General features: G+C 44.4%; 1 protein-coding gene across 1 annotated transcript in view; it reads right to left on the bottom strand.

The window, feature by feature from the left end:
• The window catches only part of KCNIP3 (potassium voltage-gated channel interacting protein 3), a 465,763-nt gene that overhangs the window by 54,559 nt on the left and 384,809 nt on the right, over positions 1–26,395 (bottom strand). Inside the window, exon 7 of the mRNA XM_029603301.1 lies at positions 18,750–18,812. Coding sequence (XP_029459161.1) covers positions 18,750–18,812 — 63 coding nt within the window. The remainder of the gene's footprint in view (positions 1–18,749; positions 18,813–26,395) is intronic.

Raw genomic sequence — 26,395 nt, 5'->3', positions numbered from 1 at the left:
TTTTGAGCCAGAGCATTAAGCTCATCCTGGAATTGATCAGGTAAAGATTCAGAGAAATCCTGGATCTTCTTAAAAAGGTTTCTGTTATACTGGGTCATGTATAACTGGTAGGAAGCAATGCGAGATATAAGCATTGAGCCATGAAAGACCCGTCTGCCAAAAGCATCTAGGGATTTCTGTTCCTTCCCTGGAGGTATGGAGGAATGAGGTTTGGAACGCCGTGCCTTTTTCTGGGCTGATTCCACAACCACAGAGTGATGATCCAGTTGTGATCTTTGAAACCCAGGAGCTGACTGCATGAGATAGGTGGCATCTGTTTTACGGTTGACAGGCGGAACTGAACCTGGGTGCTCCAGGATTTCATGAATAGGAATAGACATGATTTCCTTAGGAGCATCAAGAAACTGGAGTACTTCCAGCATCTTATGCTTTGAATCCTCTTCTGTCTGAAACTGAAATGGAATTGTCTCAGACATTTCTTTAATGAAGTTAATAAAGGACAGATCCTCTGGAGGAGAACACCTTCTCTCTTCATGAGGAGAGGGCTGTGAAGGCAGATCCTCTGTGTCCTGGGAAGAATCATCAGTCCAAGGATCATAAGGTTGATCACTAGCTCCCTGAGGATCTTCAGAGGGGAGAAATGGAGTTATTCCCGAAGGGCCAGGCCTAGGCATCGACGGCATCAGAGGTGGCACCGATGGCATCGATGGAGGCACTGAAGGCATCGATGAAGGCACCGATGGAACCGGTGACATCGATGGATGAGTTGGTGTCAGAATTCCAGATGGTGGTATGGGTATCGGTGTTTCTTTGTCTTCCTATGACAAAGGTATCGGCATCGAAGGAAGAGGACATACCGGTGTCCTCGGTTCCAGCAGTGGAAGGGCACCGATCAACGTGTCCAGTCTACCAAGTAGCGGTGCGAGCGCCATGGGAATCAGATCGGTGACCGGCATGGGCATTGGTACTGGTGTCGATGGAGGCTGGAAGCCATGCAGTGTTTACCGATGGCCTCTTGGATCATCCAATCCAATTCCTCATGGAAGTCTGGGGCATGTAACCCCAGCTCCGGAGTAGGAGTCAATAGAGGCGTAGCCGGAGGGTCCGCCGGTAAAAGTGGAGTCCCTGCACCGATGAAGGTGGGGAATGCCTTGGTGACCCGGTCACAGAGGAGGATGGGGCCTTCTCTGGACGGGATTTCTTTGTCGGTGGCTCTGTTGACGCCGATGCCGAGGGCTTGCCTGGATCAGTGGACTGAGCCTTCCGATGCCAGTGTCGACGCTTTTCACAATGTTCTCCTCGGTCCTTCTCCTGAGGCGATGAGGAAGAAGTTGACACCTTTGGTGTAGTTGATGCCAGTCGGGCAGCACCGCTGTCCCACTGCTGGCGAGAGGTCGATGGCACCGGCTCAGACAAAGTCTAAGCGGTCGACGGAGATGGGGGTTTTGAATGAAAAAGAAATTCCATCTTCTCTAATCGGGCTTTACGGCCCTTCGGCGTCATTTGGGCACATTTTGGTACAAGTTAGGGTATCATGGTCGGACCCCAAGCACAATACACAAACTCTCTGCGAGTCTGTGATGGACATTGTCCGAGGACAATCGGGGCACCGACGAAAACCCGACGCCATGGCTTTGACAAAAATGTAGCCGCGGTGCGATCGATGGCCAGTGGGCCCCAAAGGGAAAACTTGACGGGAATCGACTGCAAATGAGGGTAAAGCCTTACCTTTCGACCGCGGAGTACGGATATTGATAGGGGGACCCTTATGGGGTAGAATTTTTTGAAAATTTTTAAAGAAGTTCCGTGAAGAATATTCCTGTCAGGAATCTCAAGAGAGCTCCTTAACCCACGTGGCTACTGCTGCGCGGAAAAAAAGAGACTGAAGGGGGACCCCTGCTGGATGCAGGGTTGGTGCCAAGCTGGGCATGCCCAGTAGGTGCCAGTCAAAGTTCTAGAAACTTTGACAAAAGTGTTCCTTGATTGGGCTCCATCCTGTGATGTCACCCATATGTGAGGACTACTATCCTGCTTGTCTTGTGAGAATGAGGGACTCTGCCTAGGGGGCAGGGTGATGACTACAGCTGCACATGTTCAGTAGGGCATGTTTGAAAGTTCTAGATTATTTGAGATCAAAGTTCTGTGCAGGGCTCCATCCGATGATGTCACCCATGTGTGAGGACTACCATCCTGCTTGGCCTAGGAGAAACAGATTCTTTCAGTGGCTAAGTTAGCATTCTACAGAATGAAGTGGGTGAGACAACTGAGACCTTGTCTTTGTCCTGGGGTTATCTCTCTTTGATTATTGCAGTGCTCTTTATCTAAGATTACCTGAAAAATTGCTCAGGAGACTCAGGTAGTTCAGAACGTGATGGGAAATGGCCGTCACATACCAGCTGGCCCATTACTTTTAAGGTTACATTGGTTATCAATATCTCAGCGATATAAATTTTAAAGTTTAGTACTGGCCTTTAAGGTATTGAGGGGTGTTTGGCCTCCTCACCTTAGGGCATATATTCAATGGCATCATAGCAGACGTGAGCCAAGGGCGCATCTTCTTCGAGTGCAATTAAGTTTACCATGAATAAAGGCGTTTAAACACCTATGCCTGCAAAATGGAGCCTTTTCTTCTAAGGTCCAAAAACTCTGGTGTTAAGGGATGAAATTCCAGAAGGAGGTAAAAACATGGATAATGAAGAGAGGATATTAAGATCTTGTTTATGGAACTGAACTGGAGAAAGGTGAAATAGTGGGATATATTCTTTAGAGTTTGTGTGTGTCTGAGGTAATAAGCAAGCCAAAGATAGTTAATTCTATTGTCTGTCTTTCCCACCCACTCAACCCTTGATTTTTAGGTAAGAGACACTTTCTCATTAAAAATCAATCAGGGTCCAGCCCTTATTGAAAGTTTTATCATCCCCTTGTAGGACACTAGCTGATTAATTAGTAAATTTACCTGTAAATTTAAAGTACTCTAATTGCAACTCCCTTAGTATCCTAAACTTAACTAGCAGACTAATTAGTAAATACACCTGTAATTATAAAGTCCTCTAATTCCAACTTCTTTAGTATCCTAAACTTAACTAGGAACTCAATAAAATTAAGATGAAGGCAGCAGTCCAGCAGCAAGAGGGAGGCTTTCCAGTCTTTTGCATTGAGTGTCACATGTATGATTTTTTACCCACCGGTGAGAGATTGTATGTATGCACTCGGTGGAAAGAGCTCCTGTCTCTCAGGGAATGAGTCCAATCTCTGGAGGCTAGAGTAGCAGACCTGGAGGAGCTGAGGCAGAGAGGTATATTGATGAGACCTTCAGGGACATAGTAGCCAAGTCCCAAATCCAGTCTGGCAGCCCCAGTGCTGCCTTGGACCAAAAAGGTCTCCCAATAGGAAAACATCACCCTGGTGTAGCAGGAAGTGATCCTGTAGCAAGGACCTGCTCTCCAGGTGATGTATTGTTCTCTCGCACTGAGGACAAGTCTCCCAGGGCTACTGCCCAGGAGGGAAGGGTTAGGCCGGCCATCATAGTTGGTGATTCAATTATTAGAAATGTAGATAGCAGGGTGGCTGGTGGACGTGAGGAAAGCTTTGTAACTTGCCTGCCTGGTGTGAAGGTGGCAGACCTCACATGTCACCTAGATAAGATTATAGACAGTGCTGGGGAGGAGCCGGCTGTCATGGTACATGTGGGCACCATCGACATAGGAAAATGTGGGAGAGAGGTTCTGGAAGCCAAATTTAGGATTTTAGGTAGGAAGCTGAAATCCAGAACCTCCAGGGTGGCATTCTCTGAAATGCTTCCTGTTCCACATGCATGTCCCCATAGGTAGGCAGAGCTCCAGAGTTTCAATGCGTGGATGAGACTATGGTGCATGGAAGAGGGATTCAGTTTTGTAAGGAACTGGGGAAACGTTTGGGAAGTGGGAGACTTTTCCGAAAGGATGGGCTCCACCTTAACCAGAGTGGAACCAAGCTGCTGGCACTAACTTTCAAAAAGGAGAGCAGCTTTTAAACTAGAACAAGGTGGAAAGCTGACAGTCCCTCAGCAGTGCATGGTTTGGAGAAATGTATCCTTGAAGGATACTAATGAAACAGGAGAGTTAGGGCATCCCAAAAGAGAGGTTCCAATTAAAGCAAACATAGTCCATGTGCCTATATGTAAAAAATCACCGAAGCTAAAGATTTCTAAATTATCCCTAACAACTGAAAAGCAGGTTGTTAATACAAACAAAAAACACACTTTGAAATGTCTGTATGCCAATGCCAGAGGTCTAAGAAGTAAGATGAGAGAGTTAGAGTGTACAGCAGTAAATGATGAGATTGACATAATTGGCATCACAGAGACCTGGTGGTAGGAGATAACCAATGGGACAGTGCTATATTTATTTATTTATTTTTTAATGTTTATATACCGAGGTTCTTGTATGAAATACAAATCACTCCGGTTTACATAAAACAGTGAAATGCCCAAAAAAAGAGGGTGGGGGCTTTACATAGAACAATAGAACAAAGTACAAAATGAACATCGTATAGTATAGTTACAAGAAACATTTGAATTCAGTATCATAGTACAGTTACAAAGAAAAACAATTAAGCACAGTATCTTAATAGGGGAAAACAAGGGGACGGGTCGACATAAATGACTACTGAATATATAGTATGAGTATGCGAGCATCTAGGTCGCGTTAAGTGTCTGGGAAGGCTTGGCGGAAGAGCCAGGTATTTAGCTTTTTTTTTGAACTCCTGATGACTTGGTTCAAGTCTTAGATCTGGGGGGAGCGCGTTCCATTGGTGGGGGCCCGCTGAAGATAGTGCTCGTTTCCTTAGTATTGTTTTGCAGGCAGGGCATACAGTGTGCCTTTGTAACCGCTTCTGATGGGTCTGGAAGATGTATGAGGTTGAAGTTGTGTGCTTAACATGATGGGCACGAGATTGTGTGTCGCTTTGTGCACGATTGTAAGAACTTTAAAGAGGATCCTGTGTTTGATAGGAAGCCAGTGAAGGTTACAGAGGATTGGAGTGATATGTTCTCTTTTGTTGGAATTTGTGAGGATTCTGGCGGTGGCGATCTGTACCATCTGTAAGGGTTTGATAGTATTTGTGGGGAGTCCGAGTAGAAGGGAGTTGCAATAATCGAGCTTGGATAGTATGATGGATACTAGCTGGAAGTCATTGAAGTGAAGGAGGGGTTTTAGCTTTCTGAGGACTTGCAGTTTGTAAAATCAATCCTTTGTGGTAGTGTTTATAAACTTTTTTAGGTTTATAAGGGTACAAATTATATCGCAATGATAGGGAGGATCAACTTGATGGGGGTGTGGCAATTTATGTCCGGGAGGGTAAAGAGTACAACAGGAAAAAGATCATACAAGAGGCTAAATGCTCAGTTAGAATCTATATGGGTAGAAATCGAATGTGTGTGTTGGGTAAGAGTATAGTGATAGGAGTACTACTACCATCCACCTGGAACAAAATGGTCAGATAGATGCTGAAATGCTTAGAGAAATCAGGGGAAGGCTAACCAATTTGTAGTACAATAAAAATGGGAGATTTCATTACCCAATCATAAGCAGAAGCAACAACTTGCACATAAGCAAGTACTCAAGAACACTGGTGCAAGTAAATCAGTATATTTTCCATCCAATTATAAATCACTGTTTTATTATTGTAAATGTTCCAATATCCTTACTGTGGCAACTCCATACAAAGTAACAGTCAAGAGTTTACAGGTCCCCCGACACGGTCCCGTGTTTCGCGGTGGCTGCATCGGGAGGGACCGGATGACATTCAAAAATCTAGAATATAACATTGAGTAATCAAAACATGGAAAAAGGCTGCTGCAGGAAAACGGGTTACAGTAAGTAATCACATACCTTGTAGACAATCATCAGGAGCGGCGGGCATCCTCTGCATTTGGCAAACATTTAAGGGCAAAAAAGGCGCGAAAGCTAGCTCTCGCGAGATGCTGAGAGTGACAGAAGGACCACCTGTAATCGGGTTAACAAATTAACAAAACTGATAAACAGTACCGGTGAATATTCCACATGTTTATAAAACGGGCATCAGGGGAGGCGCTCTCAGCATTAAAAATTTTAAACAAGCAGAAGGACAAGCTGAGAGCGCCTCCCCTGATGCCCGTTTTATAAAAACAATGTGAATATTCACCGGTACTGTTTTATCAGTTTTTGTTAATTTGTTAACCCGATTACAGGTGTCCTTCTGTCACTCTCAGCATCTCGCGAGAGCTAGCTTTCACGCCTTTTTTGCCCTTTAAATGTTTGCCAAATGCAGAGGATTGCCCGCGACTCCTGATGATTGTCTACAAGGTATGTGATTACTTACTGTAACCCGGTTTTCCTGCAGCCAGCCTTTTTTCCATGTTTGATTACTCATGTTAATATTCTAGATTTTGAATGTCAATCCGGTCCCTCCCGATGCAGCCACCGCGAACACGGGACCGTGTCGGGGGGACCTGTAACTCTTGACTGTTACTTTGTATGGAGTTGCCACAGTAAGGATTATTGGAACATTTACAATAATAAAACAGTGATTTATAATTGGATGGAAAATATACTGATTTTACTTGCACCAGTGTTCTTGAAGATTCAATTACCCCAATATTGACTGGGTAAAGGTAACATCAGGACTTGCTAGAGACATAAAGTTCCTGGATGTATAAATGACTGCTTCATGGAGTAATTAGTTCAGGAGGAACCAACAAGAGAGGGGAGCTATTTTAGATTTAATTCTTAGTGGAATGCAGGGTTTGGTGAGAGAGGTAACGGTGGTGGGAGCCATTTGTCAATAGTGATCATAACATGATCAAATTTAAACTGGATAACTGGAAGGGGGACAATAAGTAATCTACAGATCTAACACTAAACTTTCAAAAGGGAAACTGATAAAATGAGGAAAATAGTTAGAAAAGAAATGAAAGGTGCAGCTATAAAGGTTAAAAGTGTTCAATAGGCATGGACATTGTTTAAAAATATAATCCTAGATGCTCAGTCCAGATGTATTCCACGCATTAAGAAAGCTGGAAGAAAGGCAAAAGGATTACCGGCATGGTTAAAAGGTGAGGTGAAAGAGGCTATTTTAGCCAAAAAAACATCCTTCAAAAATTGGAAGAAGGATCCATCTGAAGAAAATAGGATAAAACATAAGCAGTCAAGTTAAGTGTAAAACATTGATAAGACAGGTGAAGAGAGAATTCAAAATGAAGTTGGCCATAGAGGTAAAAACTCATAATAAAAACGTTTTAAAATATATCTGAAGCAAGAAACCTATGAGGGAGTCGGTTGGTTAAAGGGGCTCTTAGGGAAGATAAAGCCATTGCAGAAAGACTAAATTAATTCTTTGCTTCCATGTTTACTAATGAGGATGTTGGGGAGATACCAGTTCCGGAGATAGTTGGGTGATGAGTCAGACGAACTGAACGAAATCACTGTGAACCTGGAAAATGTAGTAGGCCAGATTGACAAACTAAAGAGTAGCATATCACCTGGACCAGATGGTATGCATCCTAGGGTATTGAAGGAACTGAAAAATGAAATTTCTGATCTATTAATTAAAATTTGTAACCTATCATTGAAATCATCCATTGTACCTGAAGACTGGAAGGTGGCCAATGTAACCCCAATATTTAAAAAGGGCTCCAGGGATGATCTGGGAAAACTATAGACCAGTGAGCCTGACTTCAGTGCTGGGAAAAATAGTGGAAACTATTCTAAAGATCAAATCGTAGAGCATACAGAAATGCATGGTTAATGTAACACAGTCAACATGGATTTAACCAAGGGAAGTCTTGCCTAACAAATCTGCTTCATTTTTTGAAGGGGTTAATAAACATGTGGATATAGGGTGAACCAGTAGATGTAGTGTATTTGGATTTTCAGAAGGCATTTGAACAAAGTCCCCTCATGAGAGGCTTCTAAGAAAACTAAAAAGTCATGGGATAGGTGGCGATGTCCTTTCGTGGATTACAAACTGGTTAAAAGACAGAAAACAGAGAGTAGGATTAAATGGTCAATTTTCTCAGTGGAAAAGGGTAAACAGTTGAGTGTCTCAGGGATCTGTACTTGGACTGGTGCTTTTCAATATATATCTATATAAATAAAAATGTAAATGTTCGTTTGTTCAAAATCTTAAATCTCTGAAAGTTCTTCACCGATTGTTTTGAAATTTTGATGCAACGTTGCATTCGAATACGTGCGAGTTTTTATATACCTATATTATATAGATGTCACACCTGCCATCTGTTGGACGTACAAGCAACACACGCTATCTACCATATAAATGGGCTCTGACCCATAGCCTGCAAATGCGCAGTAGAGAGCAGCACTACCGCGCATGTGCGGACCATTGAGCTCTGTGCTATGTGCTGGGTGTCACAGAGGGGAGGAGGAAAGGGCAGACGAGTCGCCACTCCGAGAAACGGCTCAGCCCGTTCCTCCCCCACTGGGGAAGGGGGGAGGGAGTAGGGACTGCTGGACAGTTACACACAGGAGGAGGAAAGGGTAGAAGAGTCGCTGAGCCAGTCCGTCCACCGCTGGGCAAGGGGGGGGGAGGGAGTTGGGACGGCCGGAGAAGAACAAATGCAGTAGAAAGCGGCTGTGAAGAGATCACAAGCAGCTGCAACCTGCAGCAGCCAAAGTACAAAGAGCTGAACAGAGAACAGCTCGCCCTCCTCCCCCGCCCCCTGAGTCCCGCAGATAAGGAGAAGCCAAGTAAATATCCCGCAACTGCGGGGAGGGGGGGGGGGGGGAAGGCAGTGCTGTCAGTCCGCCCTTGGGTTTCAGCCGCCACGGGAAGAATTTACATGGGCATCGCTCCACCCCCACTCCCAGCAAAGCACCGTGATGAAAGTGAATGCCAGAACCCTGCTCCCTCCTCCCTCTCAAGCCCCCGATTGGATTTCTTAAAGGCACAGGTCTGCCAGAAAGAGCAAAGTAAGCTAGGCAACGTGTCCCAAATCTGTTGCAGTGCCTGCCACCTGCCCTTTGCGAGGGGGGGGGGCGGAGTGTTTTCCTCTTTCTCCCAGATACAACTGGCGTGGGAACTTTGCAAGCTCTTGCGAGTGCAGAGCAAAGACTTAGGTGGGGAGGGGACAAAAATCCAGGCCGTTTTAACTGTGTGAGAGAGAAGTGTGGTACTGTGCGCTGAACGCGAGTGTGAGTGCCAGAGAGAGAGAGGGAGACTACGTGAGGGATTGTGTATGTGTGTGAGAGGGATTGGGTGTGCGTGTGTGAGGGACAGAGGGAGAGTGTATGTGCAAGAGAGAGAGAGAGAGGAAGCCTATGTATGGGGCTGTATGAGAGAGAGATTCTCTACCCCCCAGCTCTCCACTTATAGGTTACAATGGAAGGGGTTCAGTGTAGAGGGGAATGGGAGAACAAAGGAGTTGGGGCCTGTAAGGATAGAGTGAAAGGGGTCTGAGCCTGTCCCTCCGCCACTGGGGAAAGGGGGAGGGAGTTGGGATGGCAGGACCATTACGCCTCGTGAAATCCCCCTCGGCCACCGCTGCAGCTCCTACCACTGCCGCCGCCTCTGGCCCTTCTTGGTGCTGGGGGGTGGGGGGGGAGCGGAGCAGAGCAAAGACGTAGGAGGAGAGGGGACAAAAATCTTGCCCGTTTTAATGGGCTTAATGGCTTGGACTAAATATTTTACGATTCCATTTCAATGTTTCCGATTGCATTGTTAAATTGAATTTTTATAGATTTCGATTTATTTTCATTTTGATTTAATTATTTCGTGTGACATTGCGTTGGAATTGAGCTGTGTCATTTACCATACCATTCATTTAGTGAGTATAGTTTGTTTTTTCTTTTTTCATTCTTTTTCATTTCTAGAATTATGGGGTTTACATCTAGACACGGATTGCTTCTCACATGGACAATTATATGATGCGTGTTCTAGAGTCGGCAAACCAGACAATCTCTATATCTGTACAGACAATGGAACAACAAAATATTGTATACTCACAAGCACTGTGAAATTAAAAATATTCGAAACGTGCACTTTCTCTTTTCTTTCTTTTCCATTTAACCAGACTGAGCCACAGCAACACGTGGCCGAGTACAGCTAGTATATATATATAAATGATCTGGAAAGGAATACGACAACTGTTTATCAAATTTACAGAGGATACAAAATTATTCAGAGTAGTTAAATCACAAGCAAATTGTGATACATTACAGGAGGAGCTTTCAAGACTGGAAGACTGGGCATCCAAATGGCAGATGAAATTTTATGTGCATAAGTGCAAGGTGTTGCATATAGGGAAAAATAACCTTTGCTGTAGTTACACAATGTTAGGTTCCATAATAGGAGCTATCACCCAGGAAAAAAATCTAGTGGATAATACTTTGAAATTGTCGGCTCAGTGTGCTGCAGCAGTCAAAAAAGCAAACAGAATGTTAGGAATTATTAGGAAGGGAATAGTGAATAAAATGGAAAATGTCAATGCCTCTATATCGCTCTATGGTGAGACCACACCTTGAATAGTGTGCACAATTCTGGTCGCCGCATCTCAAAAAAGATATAGCTGTGATGGAGAAGGTACAGAGAAGGGCAACCAAAATGATAAAGGAGCTGGAACAGCTCCCCTATGAGGAAAGTCTGAAGAGGTTAGGGCTGTTTAGCTTGGAGAAGAGACGGCTGAGGGGGGGGATATGATAGATGTCTTTAAGATCATGAGAGGTCTTGAATGAGTAGATGTGAATCGGTTATTTACACTTTCGGATAATAGAAGGACTAGGGGGCATTCCATGAAGTTAGCAAGTAGCTCATTTAAGACTAATCGGAGAAAATTCTTTTTCACTTAATGCACAATTAAGCTCTGGAATTTGCTGCCAGAGGATGTGGTTAGTGCAGTTAGTGTAGCTGGGTTTAAAAAAGGTTTGGATAAGTTCTTGGAGGAGAAGTCCATTAATTGCTATTAATCAAGTTGACTTAGGGAATGGCCTCTGCTATTACTGGCATCAGTAGCATGGGATCTTCTTGGTGTTTGACTACTTGCCAGGTTCTTGTGGCCTGGTTTGGCCCTCTGTTGGAAACGGGATGCTGGGCTTGATGGACCCTTGGTCTGACCCAGCATGGCAATTTCTCATGTTCTTATGTTCTTAAACAATTGGTTTATAAGTATATAATGCAAGAGGATTAAATGTTTAAATTTTATTTTATGTACTGTTCTGTTTTTCAATTTTAGTGTTATCTGTTTATTATATTATGTATTATTTCTGTAAATTGCTCCTAATGATTTTTTAAATCTGGAAATAAAAAAATAAATACCTTATTTGGCTAACTCAACTCTGCTCTGGTCCACCCCCAAAAATGCCTTTACGTTATCCAGCTAAATTTCAGTTAGATAATTACATGGCTGAAATTCAGCCAGATAAGTGCTGGCGAAAGTCAAACATTGGCATTTAGCTGGATAAATGCCTTTTTATATCGGCCCCACCAAGATTTGTATAGAGCAAATCAGATATATGCAGCACTTTACAGAGACACATAATGGCTAGTACCTACTTCTTGGAGTTTATAATCTAGTCAAGACAGACAGACAGACAGGATGCACTGTGAAAAACAATTAAGTGACTAGTGCAGTTCAGTAGAGGATTTTGGTTTAGTATCATCAGATATGACGTTGTGGCTGTAAAAATTTAAGGAGAACTGTGGTTATGGATGTAGTTCCTGATCAGCCTATTCTTATTTTAGCTCCGTATATGTACAGCATGCTGTGATTACATAAAGCTCAGCATACACGGCTTAACATACAGCATCTTGGTTAGTGAACCCTATAGCTTGCGCACAGCATTCTGCAGATAGGTACGGTAACCTTAATACTGGTGTGCTGGCGCACATGTGCACTTGGTTGCCGGCTCTATTTTCTAGCATTCGTGCATATCTGCGCACATGTTATAAAATAGCCTGGACACACGTACGTGTGCGCACAAATGCCACTTCTAAGGCATAACTTAAGGAATTTTATAAGGGGTGCACGCTGATGCCATAGCTAGTTTTCCCAGTTCGTTCCCAGTTTGCCCAGTTTACAGATAGGACATGCAAACCTCTCTAATTCAGTTTCCTCCTGATTAGCCTAGAGTTTTTTGTTTTATTGCTCACATGCCATCCATAGCAGTAATAAAGTTATGCGGCACACATACACAACTCTTGATCTTCCCTCGACATGCCCGCGCCCAGACCATGTCCATTTCCTGCCCCTTTTTGCAAACTATTTCATTGTGCGTGTAGCAGGAGATACGCGCTTCTAAAATCCATTCGGTGTGCGCCAGCCCAACTTGTGCATGTATCTCCTGGCTTTGGTGCGTGCAGGGCTTTTAAAATTTGCTTGTCAGTATACAGACAACTGACAAAGTGATATCCCACTGGGATCCCTTCTCTATACCCTTATTTTTAGTATTACCTCTTCTCCTCCAGTACTACCTCTGTGCTCTCCTTTTTTCTCTATCCCTCCTTGCTCTTTTTACTAGGGGTGTGCATTTGTTTTCGCTGTATTGGCAATCTGCAACGTATATGCCCCTATCTGTTATATTCGTGGGGAGGCAAAACGTATCGCAACTCCCCATGAATATAATTTTTATCATCCATTTCATCCGCTGTACGGGGCACGGCACGTGCGCGCGCTTTTCTTCGCAGCCATTTGGAAATGGAGGACGCCATTTCGGTGTATCCACTATCCAGAGCCAAAAAACAGCCCTTTCCTGTGAGTCATCAGTGACTCACAGGAAAGGGTCAGACAGGTTGGCATGGATACCGGAGTGCAGCATATCAGTGATAACATTTTGTGAAATGCACTGAATGCAGCCAATCGTGCTGTCATTCAGTGCTCTGTGAGGATTTTACTGATGAGCCAGCACTATATATACTTAAGCACGAGGCGTGCCACGCACTTTCTTTGCAGGGGTGGTGTGGGGAGGTGGTCTCTGTGGAAGCAGGCTGCACTCAGAGCTAGTCTGAGTTCAGAAATCTCTATTGAATTGTTGGCTAGGCTAGTTAGTAGGGAAAAAAAAGCTATTTATTCTTTATTTTGCTGCAGTGCCTGTGCCAGCTAGCCCTGTTTGTTTTTTAAGCAGTTTATTTAGGTGACCTGAGATGGTCTCTCTGTGCCAGGGAGAGAAGCTGCTAGCAGTGCCATTTTGTTTCATTCACCCTCTGGGCTAGGCTGCAAGCAAGCACAATTTGAGTGTTGTGCCTGGGACAGATATATTCAATTTTGCTAGAATCTCCAACAATTCCAGGTTTTTTAAACTGAGTTTGTTTAATTCAACTCAGTCTCTCTGTGCACTGGGCTTCAGTGGGCAGTGGGTAGTTTAACAGACTGAACTTTATTATTGGGACAGTCTATGCAGTGAAATCCCCAGTCTGCCTCCTTCGTGCTAACAAGCAAGTTGCGTGTGTGTGCGCACACCACACACGTTACATTAGTAATGTACTAATGTAACGTGTGTGGTGTGCTATGCAGATAGTGCATAGCAAGGCACTGAGACAGTGGGCAGTGGGTAGTTTAATAGACTGAACTTTATTATTGTTTTATTTATTTATTGTTTTTATATACCAACATTTGATCTCAATTGAGATATCACACCGGTTTACATTCAGGTACTGTAGGTATTTCTCTATCCCCAGTGGGCTTACAATCTAAGTTTTTGTACCTGAGGCAATGTAGGGTAAAGTGACTTGCCCAAGGTCACAAGGAGCGACAGCGGGACTTGAACCTTGGTCTCCTTGTTCATAGTCCACTGCTCTAACCACTAGGCTATTCCTCCAGTCTGCCTCTTTTGTGCTTACAAGCAAGCTGTGTGTGTGTGCACACACCACACACATTACATTAGTACATAGCAAGGCACTGTGACAGTGGGCAGCCAGTAGGCACTAGGTAGTAACATTAAATCCATAATGTCAGGAAAAGCTAGATGTAGTCGAGTGATTGGGTCTGGCAGATGAGGCACTTCAAAAGCCACTAGTGCCACGCCCCAATTAAAGTTAAAAAGGGACCTGTCACAATCTAAACTCTTTGGAGGGGCAGGCAGTTCCATTCAGAAAAAAATGAAATGTGACCATGATGCATCGCCATCGCCACCACCTGTTTCTGACCCTGTAGTTTTGGAGGTGAGGGAAGGGGAGGCTGAGTCATGCCAGACAAAATGTTGACACCCCAAAGCAGCAGGGGGACAGAAGTCTCGACTAACATTTAGCGTTGACAATATAGTGCAGTCACTGTTTGCTTCTGATTCAGATGAAGAATCATCTTGTGTGGGATCAGAAATGGAAGAAGTAATAGCTGAAGAAGCTTTAGGAGGATCAGTTAGTCCTGTCTTAGCCTCCACTTCAGTGCAGCAGGGGAGAGATGAAACTGATGATGATGAGGAGGAAGAGCAGTCAGCGCAGGCACAGAGGGTGACTGAGGCCCCTGGCATTGCTTCTCGGGGTGCACCCACTATACTTCAGCTCCAGTGTCAGCATCCACCCCCAAGGCTTTAGAGAAGGGAGGATCACGAAAGACATCTGCGATCTGGAGCCACTTTAAAGTGATGGATGACCTGCGTTTTGCTCGGTGTAATTACTGTGGCAGGGATATTAGCAGAGGCAAGCAAATGGGACATCTATCTAATTTTGGCATGACGCATCAAATGAAGAGGCAACACTCAACAAGAGTACTGCCATCTGGGAATGGTGGCAGTACCAGTCAGGGGATCCCTTCCAAGCAGCGTAAAGTGGTTCAAAAGCAGCAGAGTCAGCCCACACCCTCATCCCCTTCTAGCAGTCAGGTGGCAGGCTAGCAACCCCCTGACATGTGGCAGAAGCGACAACCCACCATGGAGGAAATGGGTTGGAGTGCAGTAACGCTATCCCGGGGTAGGAGGCAGGCAGCCTCAAAAGTTGTAACCAGGAGCATTGGAGAAATGATTGCCCTTGATGACCAGCCCTTGCAGTTAGTGGAGAATGAGGGTTTCAAGTGTTTTCTGAAGGTCGTAGTTCCAAATTACAAAGTCCCCTCCAGAACCACATTTAGCAGAAAGGTCATCCCCAGCCTGTACAAGCAGTGTCACAGTCGCATGCAAGCGCTACTAGCTAAGGCAGAGGTGAGAGTGCATTTCACCTACGATATCTGGACCGCCATGAATGCTGCACACTCTTACCTCTCCCTGACAGCACAGTGGTGGGACCTGGCTGAGGCAGGGGCAGGCAGCAGCTCTATTACTGAACAAGTATCAGGGTGGAGGTGGACTTTACTGCACAACCACCTGACGGACCAGGCCCATACCACAGCCAATATTCTAGCATGCATCAGATAGATGCTGGAGGGCTGGCAACTACACCAGCGAGACAGGAATCCTCAGGCAGGGTTCTTTGTCACAGACAATGGTGCAAACATGGTTAAGGCAATAAACGACGGGCACTTTAAGAACATCCGATGTTTTGCACACACTCTACACCTGGTAGTGAAGTAAGCTCTGGGGTTGGATTCCAATGACCAAGAGAATGAATACCTGCATAGGTTAATACAGAAGTGCAGGAACATAGCAGCGCACTTCCACAGAAGTGTGAAGGCGGAGCAGGTTCTCTGACAAAAGCAGACTGATTTGGAGATGCCTCACAAGCGTCTCATTCAAGACATTGCCACCCGGTGGAATTCCACATTTATGATGCTCGAGAGGTTAGTGGAGCTGCAGACACCCCTTCATGAACTTTCTGGTACAATGGACATAGGTGTGCAGAATCCCCTAGGGCATCATGTTTGGTTAGTCATGAGTCAGCTGGTAAAAATCCTGCAGCCCTTCAATGATGTCACGGAGGAGCTGAGTTCCAGAAGTGCCACCTTGGCTGACATCATCCCTATAGTTAATCTCCTGGATAAACATTTGGAGGCCTTTAAACAGGAAGAGGGAATGACAGTTGAGGTGCTGCATTGTCTGAACGTTTTGCAGCAGCAGGTAGAAGAGAGATTAAGGTCTTTAACAGAACAGAACACATACATGCTTGCCACAGTCTGTGATCCCCGTGTGAAAGGAAAACTTGCCCTACAGTACGATTGTCTCTTATTGGTGAAGGACCTGCTGTTAGCAAAATTCCGTGAACAGGAGCGCCATAGGCAGAGACAGATTAGGCGTGAAGCAGAGGTGGAAACAGCGGGTACTTTATAGAGTTGTGCTGCTAGCCCAAGCAGGAGCAGCACTCTGTCAGCGACAGATAGTACCTCCTCCTCCACTTCAGAATGCCAAAGGTATGTTGCCCATAAAGATTCATCTGTTGTGCGACGGGTGAGAGAGAAAGCCACTGGCATGAATGACTCTGAGCCCACCCAAGCAAAGGAGACACCAGCACAGCTGTCAGTGACACGGTATCTCAGAGCCGACAGAGAACATGCAGGCAGATCCGCTGGCATATTGGGCACACAAGTCCACTGTCTGGCCACACCTAGCCAAAGTGGGTCAGCGATATCTGTCATGTCCACCAACCAGTGTGCCCAGTGAACATGTCTTTTCAGTGACAGGGGATATCATGAGCCCTCACCCCTCAAGGCTGGCACCAGAGTTGATGGAAATGCTAGCATTTTTGAAAGTAAGCCTGCCTTTGCTTGGGTTTCCAAATTTTCCCTGTGAATGGCAAGATGAATAAAAGCAAGTGAAAGCCTTGCAGCAGCTCCAACTGCCTCCTATGCTCCAGATAATATAAGCACTGCAGCACATGTACCTGACCTGAAACCCTGTGCCTGACCGTCCACTGTCCAGGCCGTACGTCTCTACAAGGGCCTGACCTGAAACGCTGTGCCTGTCCGTCCACTGTCCAGGCCTTATGTCCCTAGGTGGGATTCACCTCTGTCCTTGATTGCTGTGCCTGTCCATCCAGGCCTTATAGCCCTACATGGGCTTGACCTCTGTCCTCGACTGCTGTGCCTGTTCGTCTAGGCCTTATGTCCAGTCCTAACGGCTGAACCCTCGTTGCAAAGGGAAACCTCAGTCTCTGACAATTCAAACTAGTAATCCTTCACAGCATGGATCCTTAAATAAAACAGTTTCCTTTAGTTTCAGGGCAGAGAAGAGAACTTCCTCCGTCTTGCTTATGAAGTCATGACCTGTTTGCAAATCCTAACAATTTGTACCATTATACACTCTATGGGCCAACCCATTCCAGAGAACCCTTCTCTGCTCAAAGGAACGGGAACCCTCCCTGTTGTTGCAGCCTATCTCTTGCCACCTGTTGATCCACGTTCAGAACAAGAAAAGGTCTCTAAGGTACTTAGACTGTGGCAAACACAACACAGTGAGACCATGCTCCAGGTCGCCACACTTTGAAGGCTCGTACTCCACTCTAGGTGCCAACCCATTCCGGGGAGCCCTTCCCGGCTCAAAGGAAAAGGAACTCTCCCTGGGTGTAGCCAGCCTGTATCTACCCTCTGACCCATGTTGAACTGCTGTTTACATTGTAACCTCCTCCGCCTTGGCCTTGAATATTCTCTTTTGTATATCTGCTATCTCTACCAGATTTTAAAAGACCAGCGAGAGCTCACTAGATGTCAACGGAAACACCCCACTTTAGGGGCGAACCCATTCTAGGGAGCCCTTTCCTGCACAAAGGAAAGGGAACTCTCCCCGGGTGTAGCCAGCCTGTATCTACCCTCTGCCTCTGTGCCTTGCTGCCATACACCAGATGACTCACTCAACTCCTAGTGGTGTTCTGGCCACTATCATGGTTGCTCAGTGTGTTGGTGCTAGTCTTTCTGCTTGCTATGTTCCTCCTTCATTGTGCTGTAGGATGTTGATGCCACTTGTCTTGCCGCTTTGCCTGTCGTGCTGCCTTCGAGGGTTCATGCACCTCTTATCGGTGCTCTCTTTTGAAGCTCTCGCTACTGCTTTCCGCCTCTATGAAAGCTCTCTTCTTGCCACTCCTGGTACCCATTTGCCCCTTTAAAGTACCTTTGGCTATTCATGCCACTTTGTTGCCACTTTGCCACAGTCTAAGTACCTTGGAGCTGTTTTGTTGTTCTGATGATTGCTCCCCAGAAGTTTCATCAAAATTGATAAAACCCCAATTCTACAGCCAAAAATAGGCTGCAAATACTTCCCCCATTGACTTTAATGGAAACCGGAAAACAAATGCACGTATCAACATATCGGGGCACCATTGAACGAATGCAACGTATCTAGGCCCCAACGAATACGTATCCCGAATCCAACGAATACTTTCTGGCTGCACATCCCTACTTTTTACTCATTTCCACCTCTTTTCTTACTCTTTTACACTCTTACCTTTCCTGTACACTTTCTCACACTCACTCCCTTTATCCGATCTCTATCCATTTTCTTTCAGCACACTCTTCTCCTCCCTTACTGTTCCACACACACATCTTTTTACCTTCCCAGTCTTCCTCCTCGCTGCAGTTTCTTTTCTATGCTTACCCCTCTAGCTCTATCACTCTCTCCCTCATTTCTTGCCTCTGTTCCTCTTCCACATTCCCAGACACAGACAAATGCTTGGGTGAGTGGAGTGAAAAGATGGAAAGGCATGTGAGTTTGAAGGGCGCCTGAAGGGAAGAGAGAAAGACAAGCAGCCCAGGTGAGGAATGAGGGCACAGAAAACATAAACAGTGATGACTATAGAATATAAAAGCCAGAATAGGGAAAATGCGATGGGGGAAGAGAGAGAATGGAAAAGAGAAAAAAGATGACTCTGTAACCAGACAGGTGTGGCTTGGGGCAGCGGGAGGGAGGATTAAGGATTTTTCCCACCTTCTGACAAGTCTCCAAAAACTCTTCCATGGTGACAACCCCATCCTGGTTCCGATCCATTTTCTGAAACAAAAATCATTGGTTCAGAGACAGGGTTGTAAATAGAGTGATGTCCCTGAGATAGGCTGGGGGTTGCCAGGGACAGGGAAGATCCAGTTCTGTAACTCAGAACCCTGTCAGTAAAAGATACCCCCAGCATGTCTATTCAATCTGTAATTGAGACCATTCTAAAATCTCTCTACAGTCTTTAATTAAGGCTCCAGCGACTCACGTCAGTCTCCCAGGCATTTATGTGCACACTAAAACTGAGAACCACCAGCAAAATAGATGAGGGCCCCTCACCCCAGCATCTCTCTGCAGTCTTGAGCTGAGACCACCCTTCTACCCCTAAGAGACTGGCCCTCCACCCAAGCATCTCTCCTTAGTCTGTAGCTGAGAAATTCCCCTCAGCATCTCTCCATGAGTCCACGTTCTGTAGTTCATATCCTCCCCAGCTGAGATCTCCTTCAGCATCTCTCTGCTGTCTGTAATTGAGTCTCCCTGTGGCCTGACCAAGAAGGAGGCAGGAGAAAGACAGCAGACTGCCCAGGGATGCAAACATATTAGTGTTGATATAGTTAGCAGAAATAAAAAAGAGGGAGAAGCCTAGAGTTTCAGGACAGGGAGGGATCAAAGCTCCAACTTCACCCCATCCCCCTTCCGGCCCCCTCCCTCCACCATCAGCACCCAAGAGAGAAAACTGTAAGAACAGAGGGGAGAGAGAAGATGGGCATGCCAGAAATAAAGGCCAAAGATTTGCTATATTGAGGACTACGAGTGTCTCATATAAGATCCATGCAGATTATATCTAGTTTATTTTCTCATGGGTTGCTGACTAGGAAAAATCAATAACTGAGATAAATAAGTGCCTACAAGCACTCAGCAATTGGATAGTTCTGAATAAGCTTAGTTTGAATCCTGTTGAGCCAAAGTTCTTATGGGTTAGTAAGTCTGTTCCTCCAGTCTCTAATTTGAATATTCAGCTAGTGGGCTTCCCCTTAGTCTTGAAAATGGAAGAAACATAGGAATAACCATGGACTCCAAATTATCAATGAAGAATCATGCCTTTGGCAAGTTGTATGCACTTTACTAACAGGCAAAATTTAAAAGGAGTGTGTGAGTGCCCATAAACACCCATACTGGGCTTGTGAGCAAAAATACGCTTAATTTTATATTGTGATTGCAAGTATATGCGTATCATTTAAAATATCCCTGCCGCGTGTATGTGTGCAATCTTTATGCACATATTTTAATAACATGTTCGCACAAGTGAGCATGGAGAGAGTGAGAGAGAAAGAGAGAGAGTGAAAGCAAAATAGAGAGGGATATGACACTCTATATATCTCCCACTGTAAGAGGGGCACTTTCAACTCAGGGTGGGTTTTGGGGGGGGCAGTGTTACAAGGGTTACAGACCCTTGTGCCCTAGGCAGACCACTGTAACACCGCCCCCCACCCTGAGTTGAAAGTACAGTGGGAGATATATAAAGTGTCAGATTGTCTCTCTAACAGAGTCTCTGTCTCTTGGTCTCTCTTTATCTCTCTCCACCTCCTCCAGTGTTTATGACCCCTCTGGCTCAAAATCTTCAGACTTGAGCCTCATCAGAACCAGCAGTAAAGTTTCTTAAAATTCGTGTTGCTTGCGCATGGCCCGAATAGGCATGTATGGGGCCGTTTTTGCATGAGCAACACTTTTACAATCTACCTGATACTGTGGCCTTACTATTTTCCATGTGATAATTCTGTCCTGGGTGGATTACTATAGCTCTCTGTATATGGAGCTTCCTGCAAGCTCACAGTAGAGTCTTCAGTTGGTACAGAACATTGCTGTGTGCATTGTTTCTGGGATTAGGTGCAGGGTCTTTCTAAAATTACATTGGCTCCCTATAAAATGGGAAACAGAGTGTAGGATAGGCTGTTTGACATTTAAGATCTTCGGCATGTGCCTCCAGTAGTTAAAATCTCACTTGCTGTCCTATATTCCGTGCAACTCCTCAAAATCTAAGAATGAGGTTTGTTTGGTAGTTCCCTCATTCAAGGTAGTTCATCTGCATTTAAAACGAAACAGAGAGTTCTCTTGTGCGGCAACCACTTTGTGGAATTCATTGGGCTAGACTGTCATTTAGAGAATGACTAGAGTAAATTCAGAAAGCTGATAAAATCGTGGCATTTTAAGAAGCTTTTAATGATTGATAGATGAGGTTTTAGAATGCTGAAATGGAGGTTAATTAGTAGCTGTTCCATTTTTGAAATTTTTGAAGGACCTATCATTTTTATTTTGGTCAGTTTAGGAATTGATGGGGTAGTGTTTCCATGTTGCTCATACGTATAATTTTATTAACTGGTTATTTTTATTACTGTATTTGTTTAATTTATTTATTGGCTGTGTTTAATGACTGTTTATTAATATTTATGATGGTAATAATTTATGCTTAACGTCATATATACCTTGAGGTCCATATTCAGCTACTGGTTGGCTAGGAAAGTTAGTTGGATAAACTTATCCTAAAATTATCCAGCTATGTTATCCAGATAACATTGAAAATCTGCATTTATCCAGCTATCTTAGCCAGATAATCCATGCCACTTTGCAATGTTCTTGCCCTGCTCCTGAATTAACTGAATAACTTTTTAGTCAAATAAAAAGTTATCTGGCTAACTCAGGGCTAGTCAGGGTGGTAGGATTTTCAAACTCCAATATTTGTCCAGCTAAGTCCGAAGTTAGCTTGACAAATGATGCTGAATATTTACTTCCATATGTTGTTTTAAAGTCATGTTCATGTATTTCTATTTTCTATGATGTTGTCCTCTGGTCTCAGCAATACCAGAAAGCAGGATACAAAAATTTTAAATAAATAAATAATGAAGAGGCATGGACTCACTGAAGACACTAAAAGGAGGTGAAACTCCCTAGTGAGCGATTCCTAGAAGAAGAGAACTGATAGATCCACAATATCCACTCAAAAGGGTCTATAAATAAAGCCAGAGGGCCACATCAGGAAGTCCTACAACACACGATGGGATTTCTGTGAGGCCCAGTGAAAGTGTGGCCCAGTGGACGAGCCTAGAGTCAGCATTTGTCAGAAATCCTAAGGTCAATATTCAACACCACTTAGCTGTTATGTACTGACTTAACTGGCTAAGTGGCACTGTTTGAATATTTGGCCATGCTTAGCAGCCGCCACTCAGCCAGCTCTTTATCCAGCTAAATAGCTATCCAGATAAGTGAGGGGTAGAGCTACTTATCTTGCCAACTAAGGGCCTGATGCACTAAAACTTTTCTTCCATTCTTTGACTATGGGAGAAATGTTTAGTAAATGAGGCCCTTAATGCCAAAAGTTAGCCTTATTCGGCTTAGTTAGCCAGGTAAGTCAAGGGCAGCTATTTGTCTGATAGTTAGCTGATAAGCTCACCCTGCTAACTATAAGAGATCCAAGTGAAACCCCACTCACAAGGGAGAAAGGGTAAAGAGCATGCTACCATTTAAGTGAACTGCAGCAGAGAAGAAAAAGAGGACAATGCAGGAAACCCAGAATGAGATTGAAAAGGTTGCCAGATCCCTTACTGTGACAGTGCTTAATACTGTTGGTAAAATGCAATGAAATATCACTTCAAATCAAAGGATAGAAAAATCCTAAATTGCAGAACTATGACTGGAAAAGTCCTACACTGGAGAATTCTGAATGAGAGAGGGATTTATGAGACAAATGTACTGAAAAACAATCCTAGGAAACAACATATTCTCATCCTGACTAACAAAGGGAGTAGGACTCTTGGGTACCCAGTTCTCAGACAACAGAAAAAAAGGCCAGGCAGGATGAAAGGGTGTGAACATATTCTCTTTCAATAGTCCTGCTTGGGTTTGGCCTTTTGGCTGAGAAGTGATCCATCCAGGCTGGGGTAACAGCGAATGACTGGCCATGAGCTTATTGGAGCTGAAATTATTGAAAGCTGAGACTACTAAGGGCCTGAATCACTGAATTATATTCAAGCCATGAGCCCAGTGGAGCTTTAAAACCAAGCCTGGGAAAACCTTCCTATTGAGGAAGAAGAACTGAAGGACAGCAGCAGATCCAGAGGTGGAGTTGGGTCCCCCACAAGGAAGGGGATCCCAGAGGCAGTTTGGGAGATGACTCTGGGTCCCTCATGAGCAAGGGGACCCTAGCAGCAGATTGAGCAGTCCCCCAAGAGGAAGAAGATCCCAGCGGCTGATCCAGCGGTCTCCCAGGAGGAAGGTGACTCCAGCAGCAGATCGAAATGAGCAGTCCCCCAGGAGGATGATGACCCCAGCGACCGATTGAGTGGTTTCCCAGAAGGAAGGAGACCCAGCGGCAGATCAGTTCCCCAGGAGGGTGAGGATCCCATCATCAGATCAGTCCCCTAGGAGGGTGTGGACCCAAGTGGAAGACTTAGAGAGTGAACCTAGTGGCAGACCCAGAGCCGGAGTAGGGTCCTCCAGGACAGCATGGACCTCAGATGCATTCTGGGAGGCAGAGTCGGGTTCTCCAAGAGAGCATGGACCCCAGTTCCATTCTCCTAGGACAAGCAGGATGATAGACCTCACATGTGGGTGAATCTCTAGCTACAGGCTGGCCCTGAAAAATAATGGGATCAACAGATACCAACCAGATGCCAACAGGCACAATAGAGGAGCTACTGGTAACAGCTGGGATAGTCTGAACCCAAACCAGGGGCCTTATGTAGGAAGAGCTGGGTTCATAGTTGAAAGAGGTTCCTAAGGACAGACTGGCCGAATCTGCTATCCCGGCAGCCATCCCTATCCAGACAATAAAGAGCTGCGAAGATGTGCAGAGAACTCCATGTTGCAGCTTTGCAGATCTCCTCTATTGGAACTGTGCACAGGTGAGCCACAGAATTCACCATGGCTCTGACTGTATGAGCCAGGACGTGGCCCCACAGTTGCAGAAGGAAATGCAGTCCACTAGCCAGTAAGAAAGAGAGTCTGCTTAGCAACAGCTACACCCAGCCTGTTAGAGTCAAAAGAGACAAAGAGCTGGGTGAACTGTCTGTGGCCTACCATCCAGTCCAGGTAGATGGTCAAGGTCCTCTTACTTTCCCCTTGTTATCAAATTTGTGGATGATACAAAATTATTCAGAGTAGTTAAATCACAAGCGGATTGTGATGCATTGCAGGAGGACCTTGGAAGACTAGAAGATTGGGCATTCAAATGGTAGATGAAATTTAATGTGGACAAGTGCAAGGTGTTGCATATAGGGAAAAATAACCCTTGCTGTAGTTACATGATGTTAGGTTCCATATTAGGAACTACCACCCAGGAAAAAGATCTAAGCATCATAGTGGACAATACTTTAAAATTGTCGGCTCAGTGTGCTGCAGCAGTCAAAAAAGCAAACAGAATGTTAGGAATTATTATGAAGGGAATGGTTAATAAAACGGAAAATGTCATAATGCCTCTATATTGCTCCATGGTGAGACCGCACCTTGAATACTGTGTACAATTCTGGTTGCCGCATCTCAAAAAAGATATAGTTGCGATGGAGAAGGTACAGAGAAGGGCAACCAAAATGATAAAGGGGATGGAACAGCTCCCCTATGAGGAAAGGCTGAAGAGGTTAGGGCTGTACAGCTTGGAGAAGAGATGGCTGAGGAAGGATATGATAGAGTTCTTCACGATCATGAGAGGTCTTGAACGAGTAGATTTGAATCGGCTATTTACATTTTCAAATAATAGAAGGACTAGGGGGCATTCCATGAAGTTAGCAAGTAACACATTTAAGACTAATCAAAGAAAATTCTTTTTCACTCAATGCACAATAAAGCTCTGGAATTTGTTGCCAGAGGATGTGATTAGTGCAGTTAGTGTAGCTGGGTTTAAAAAAGGTTTGGATAAGTTCTTGGAGGAGAAGTCCATTAATTGCTATTAATCAAGTTTACTTAGGGAATAGACACTGCTATTAATTGTATCAGTAGCATGGGATCTTCTTAGTGTTTGGGTAATTGCCAGGTTCTTGTGGCTTGGTTTGGCCTCTGTTGAAAACAGGATGCTGGGCTTGATGGACTCTTGGTCTGATCCAGCATGGCAATTTCTTATGTTCTTATATTCTTGGTTGGAATGAGGCCCAGGGAAGAAAGTAGGCAGGACAATGGACTGCTTGAGATAGAAATCTGTCACCATCTTCGGCAGGGACTTAGGGTGTGTGTGTAGAACCACCTGGTCATGGAAGAATCTTGTGTAGGGTGGATAAGTCACCCAGGCATGCAGTTCATTGACCCTGCATGCCAACGAGATCGCTATCAAGAGTATGACCTTCCAGGTCAAATACTTGATGGTAGAGGAGCGCAGAGGTTCAAACGGTGGTTTCATCAGCTGGGCCAACACCACATTAAGGTCCCAAAAGACCATATTTCATTTCATTTATTTATTTATTTCATTTATTAAAATTTATTGATCACCTAATGCAAAAGGTCTAGCGATTTACAACAGACATACACAATATCATAAAAACAACAACATAACAAACAAATGTCATTAAACAGAAGTCATTGAATTTTATAGAAACCATAATTTCAAGAATATTAAGTATACAGATAATATAGATGATATAGAGCTAGAGATGAATCATACATCATACCTGGCAGAAAGATACAGAACTCAGCAATGCTATTACATTTTAAAATATACTAAAGGTGCGGTGGAACAGAAAGTTTTTCAAAAGCCTTTTAAATTTTTGTACATTATCCAAGGTACGCAACTCAAATGGGATGAGATTCCATAAAGATGGAACAACGATTGAAAACGATGTCTCTCTTCTGAAAAATAAACGTGCTTGCCGTACAGAAGGAATATCAAGCAAATTTAATAGAGATGATCTTAAGAACATAAGAACATAAGAAATTGCCATGCTGGGTCAGACCAAGGGTCCATCAAGCCCAGCATCCTGTTTCCAACAGAGGCCAAACCAGGCCACAAGAACCTGGCAATTACCCAAACACCTAGAAGATCCCATGCTACTGATGCAATTAATAGCAGTGACTATTCCCTAAGTAAACTTGATTAATAGCAGTTAATGGACTTCTCTTCCAAGAACTTATCCAAACCTTTTTTGAACCCAGCTACACTAACTGCACTAACCACATCCTCTGGCAACAAATTCCAGAGATTTATTGTGCGTTGAGTGAAAAATAATTTTCTCCGATTAGTCTTAAATGTGCTACTTGCTAACTTCATGGAATGCCCCCTAGTCCTTCTATTATTCGAAAGTGTAAATAACCGAGTCACATCTACTCGTTCAAGACCTCTCATGATCTTAAAGACCTCTATGATATCCCCCCTCAGCCGTCTCTTCTCCAAGCTGAACAGCCCTAACCTCTTCAGCCTTTCCTCATAGGGGAGCTGTTCCATCCCCTTTATCATTTTGGTTGCCCTTCTCTGTACCTTCTCCATTGCAACTATATCTTTTTTGAGATACGGCGACCAGAATTGTACACAGTATTCAAGGTGTGGTCTCACCATGGAGCGATATAGAGGCATTATGACATTTTCCGTTTTATTAACCATTCCCTTCCTAATAATTCCTAACATTTTATTTGCTTTTTTGACTGCTGCAGCACACTGAGCTGACGAT

The sequence above is a fragment of the Rhinatrema bivittatum genome, chromosome 5 (genome assembly GCF_901001135.1).
Source record: "Rhinatrema bivittatum chromosome 5, aRhiBiv1.1, whole genome shotgun sequence".
In the NCBI taxonomy this organism is placed as follows: Eukaryota; Metazoa; Chordata; class Amphibia; order Gymnophiona; family Rhinatrematidae; genus Rhinatrema; species Rhinatrema bivittatum.
The sequence above is the reverse complement of the archived record's forward strand: the minus strand, read 5'-3'. Positions and strand labels throughout refer to the sequence as shown.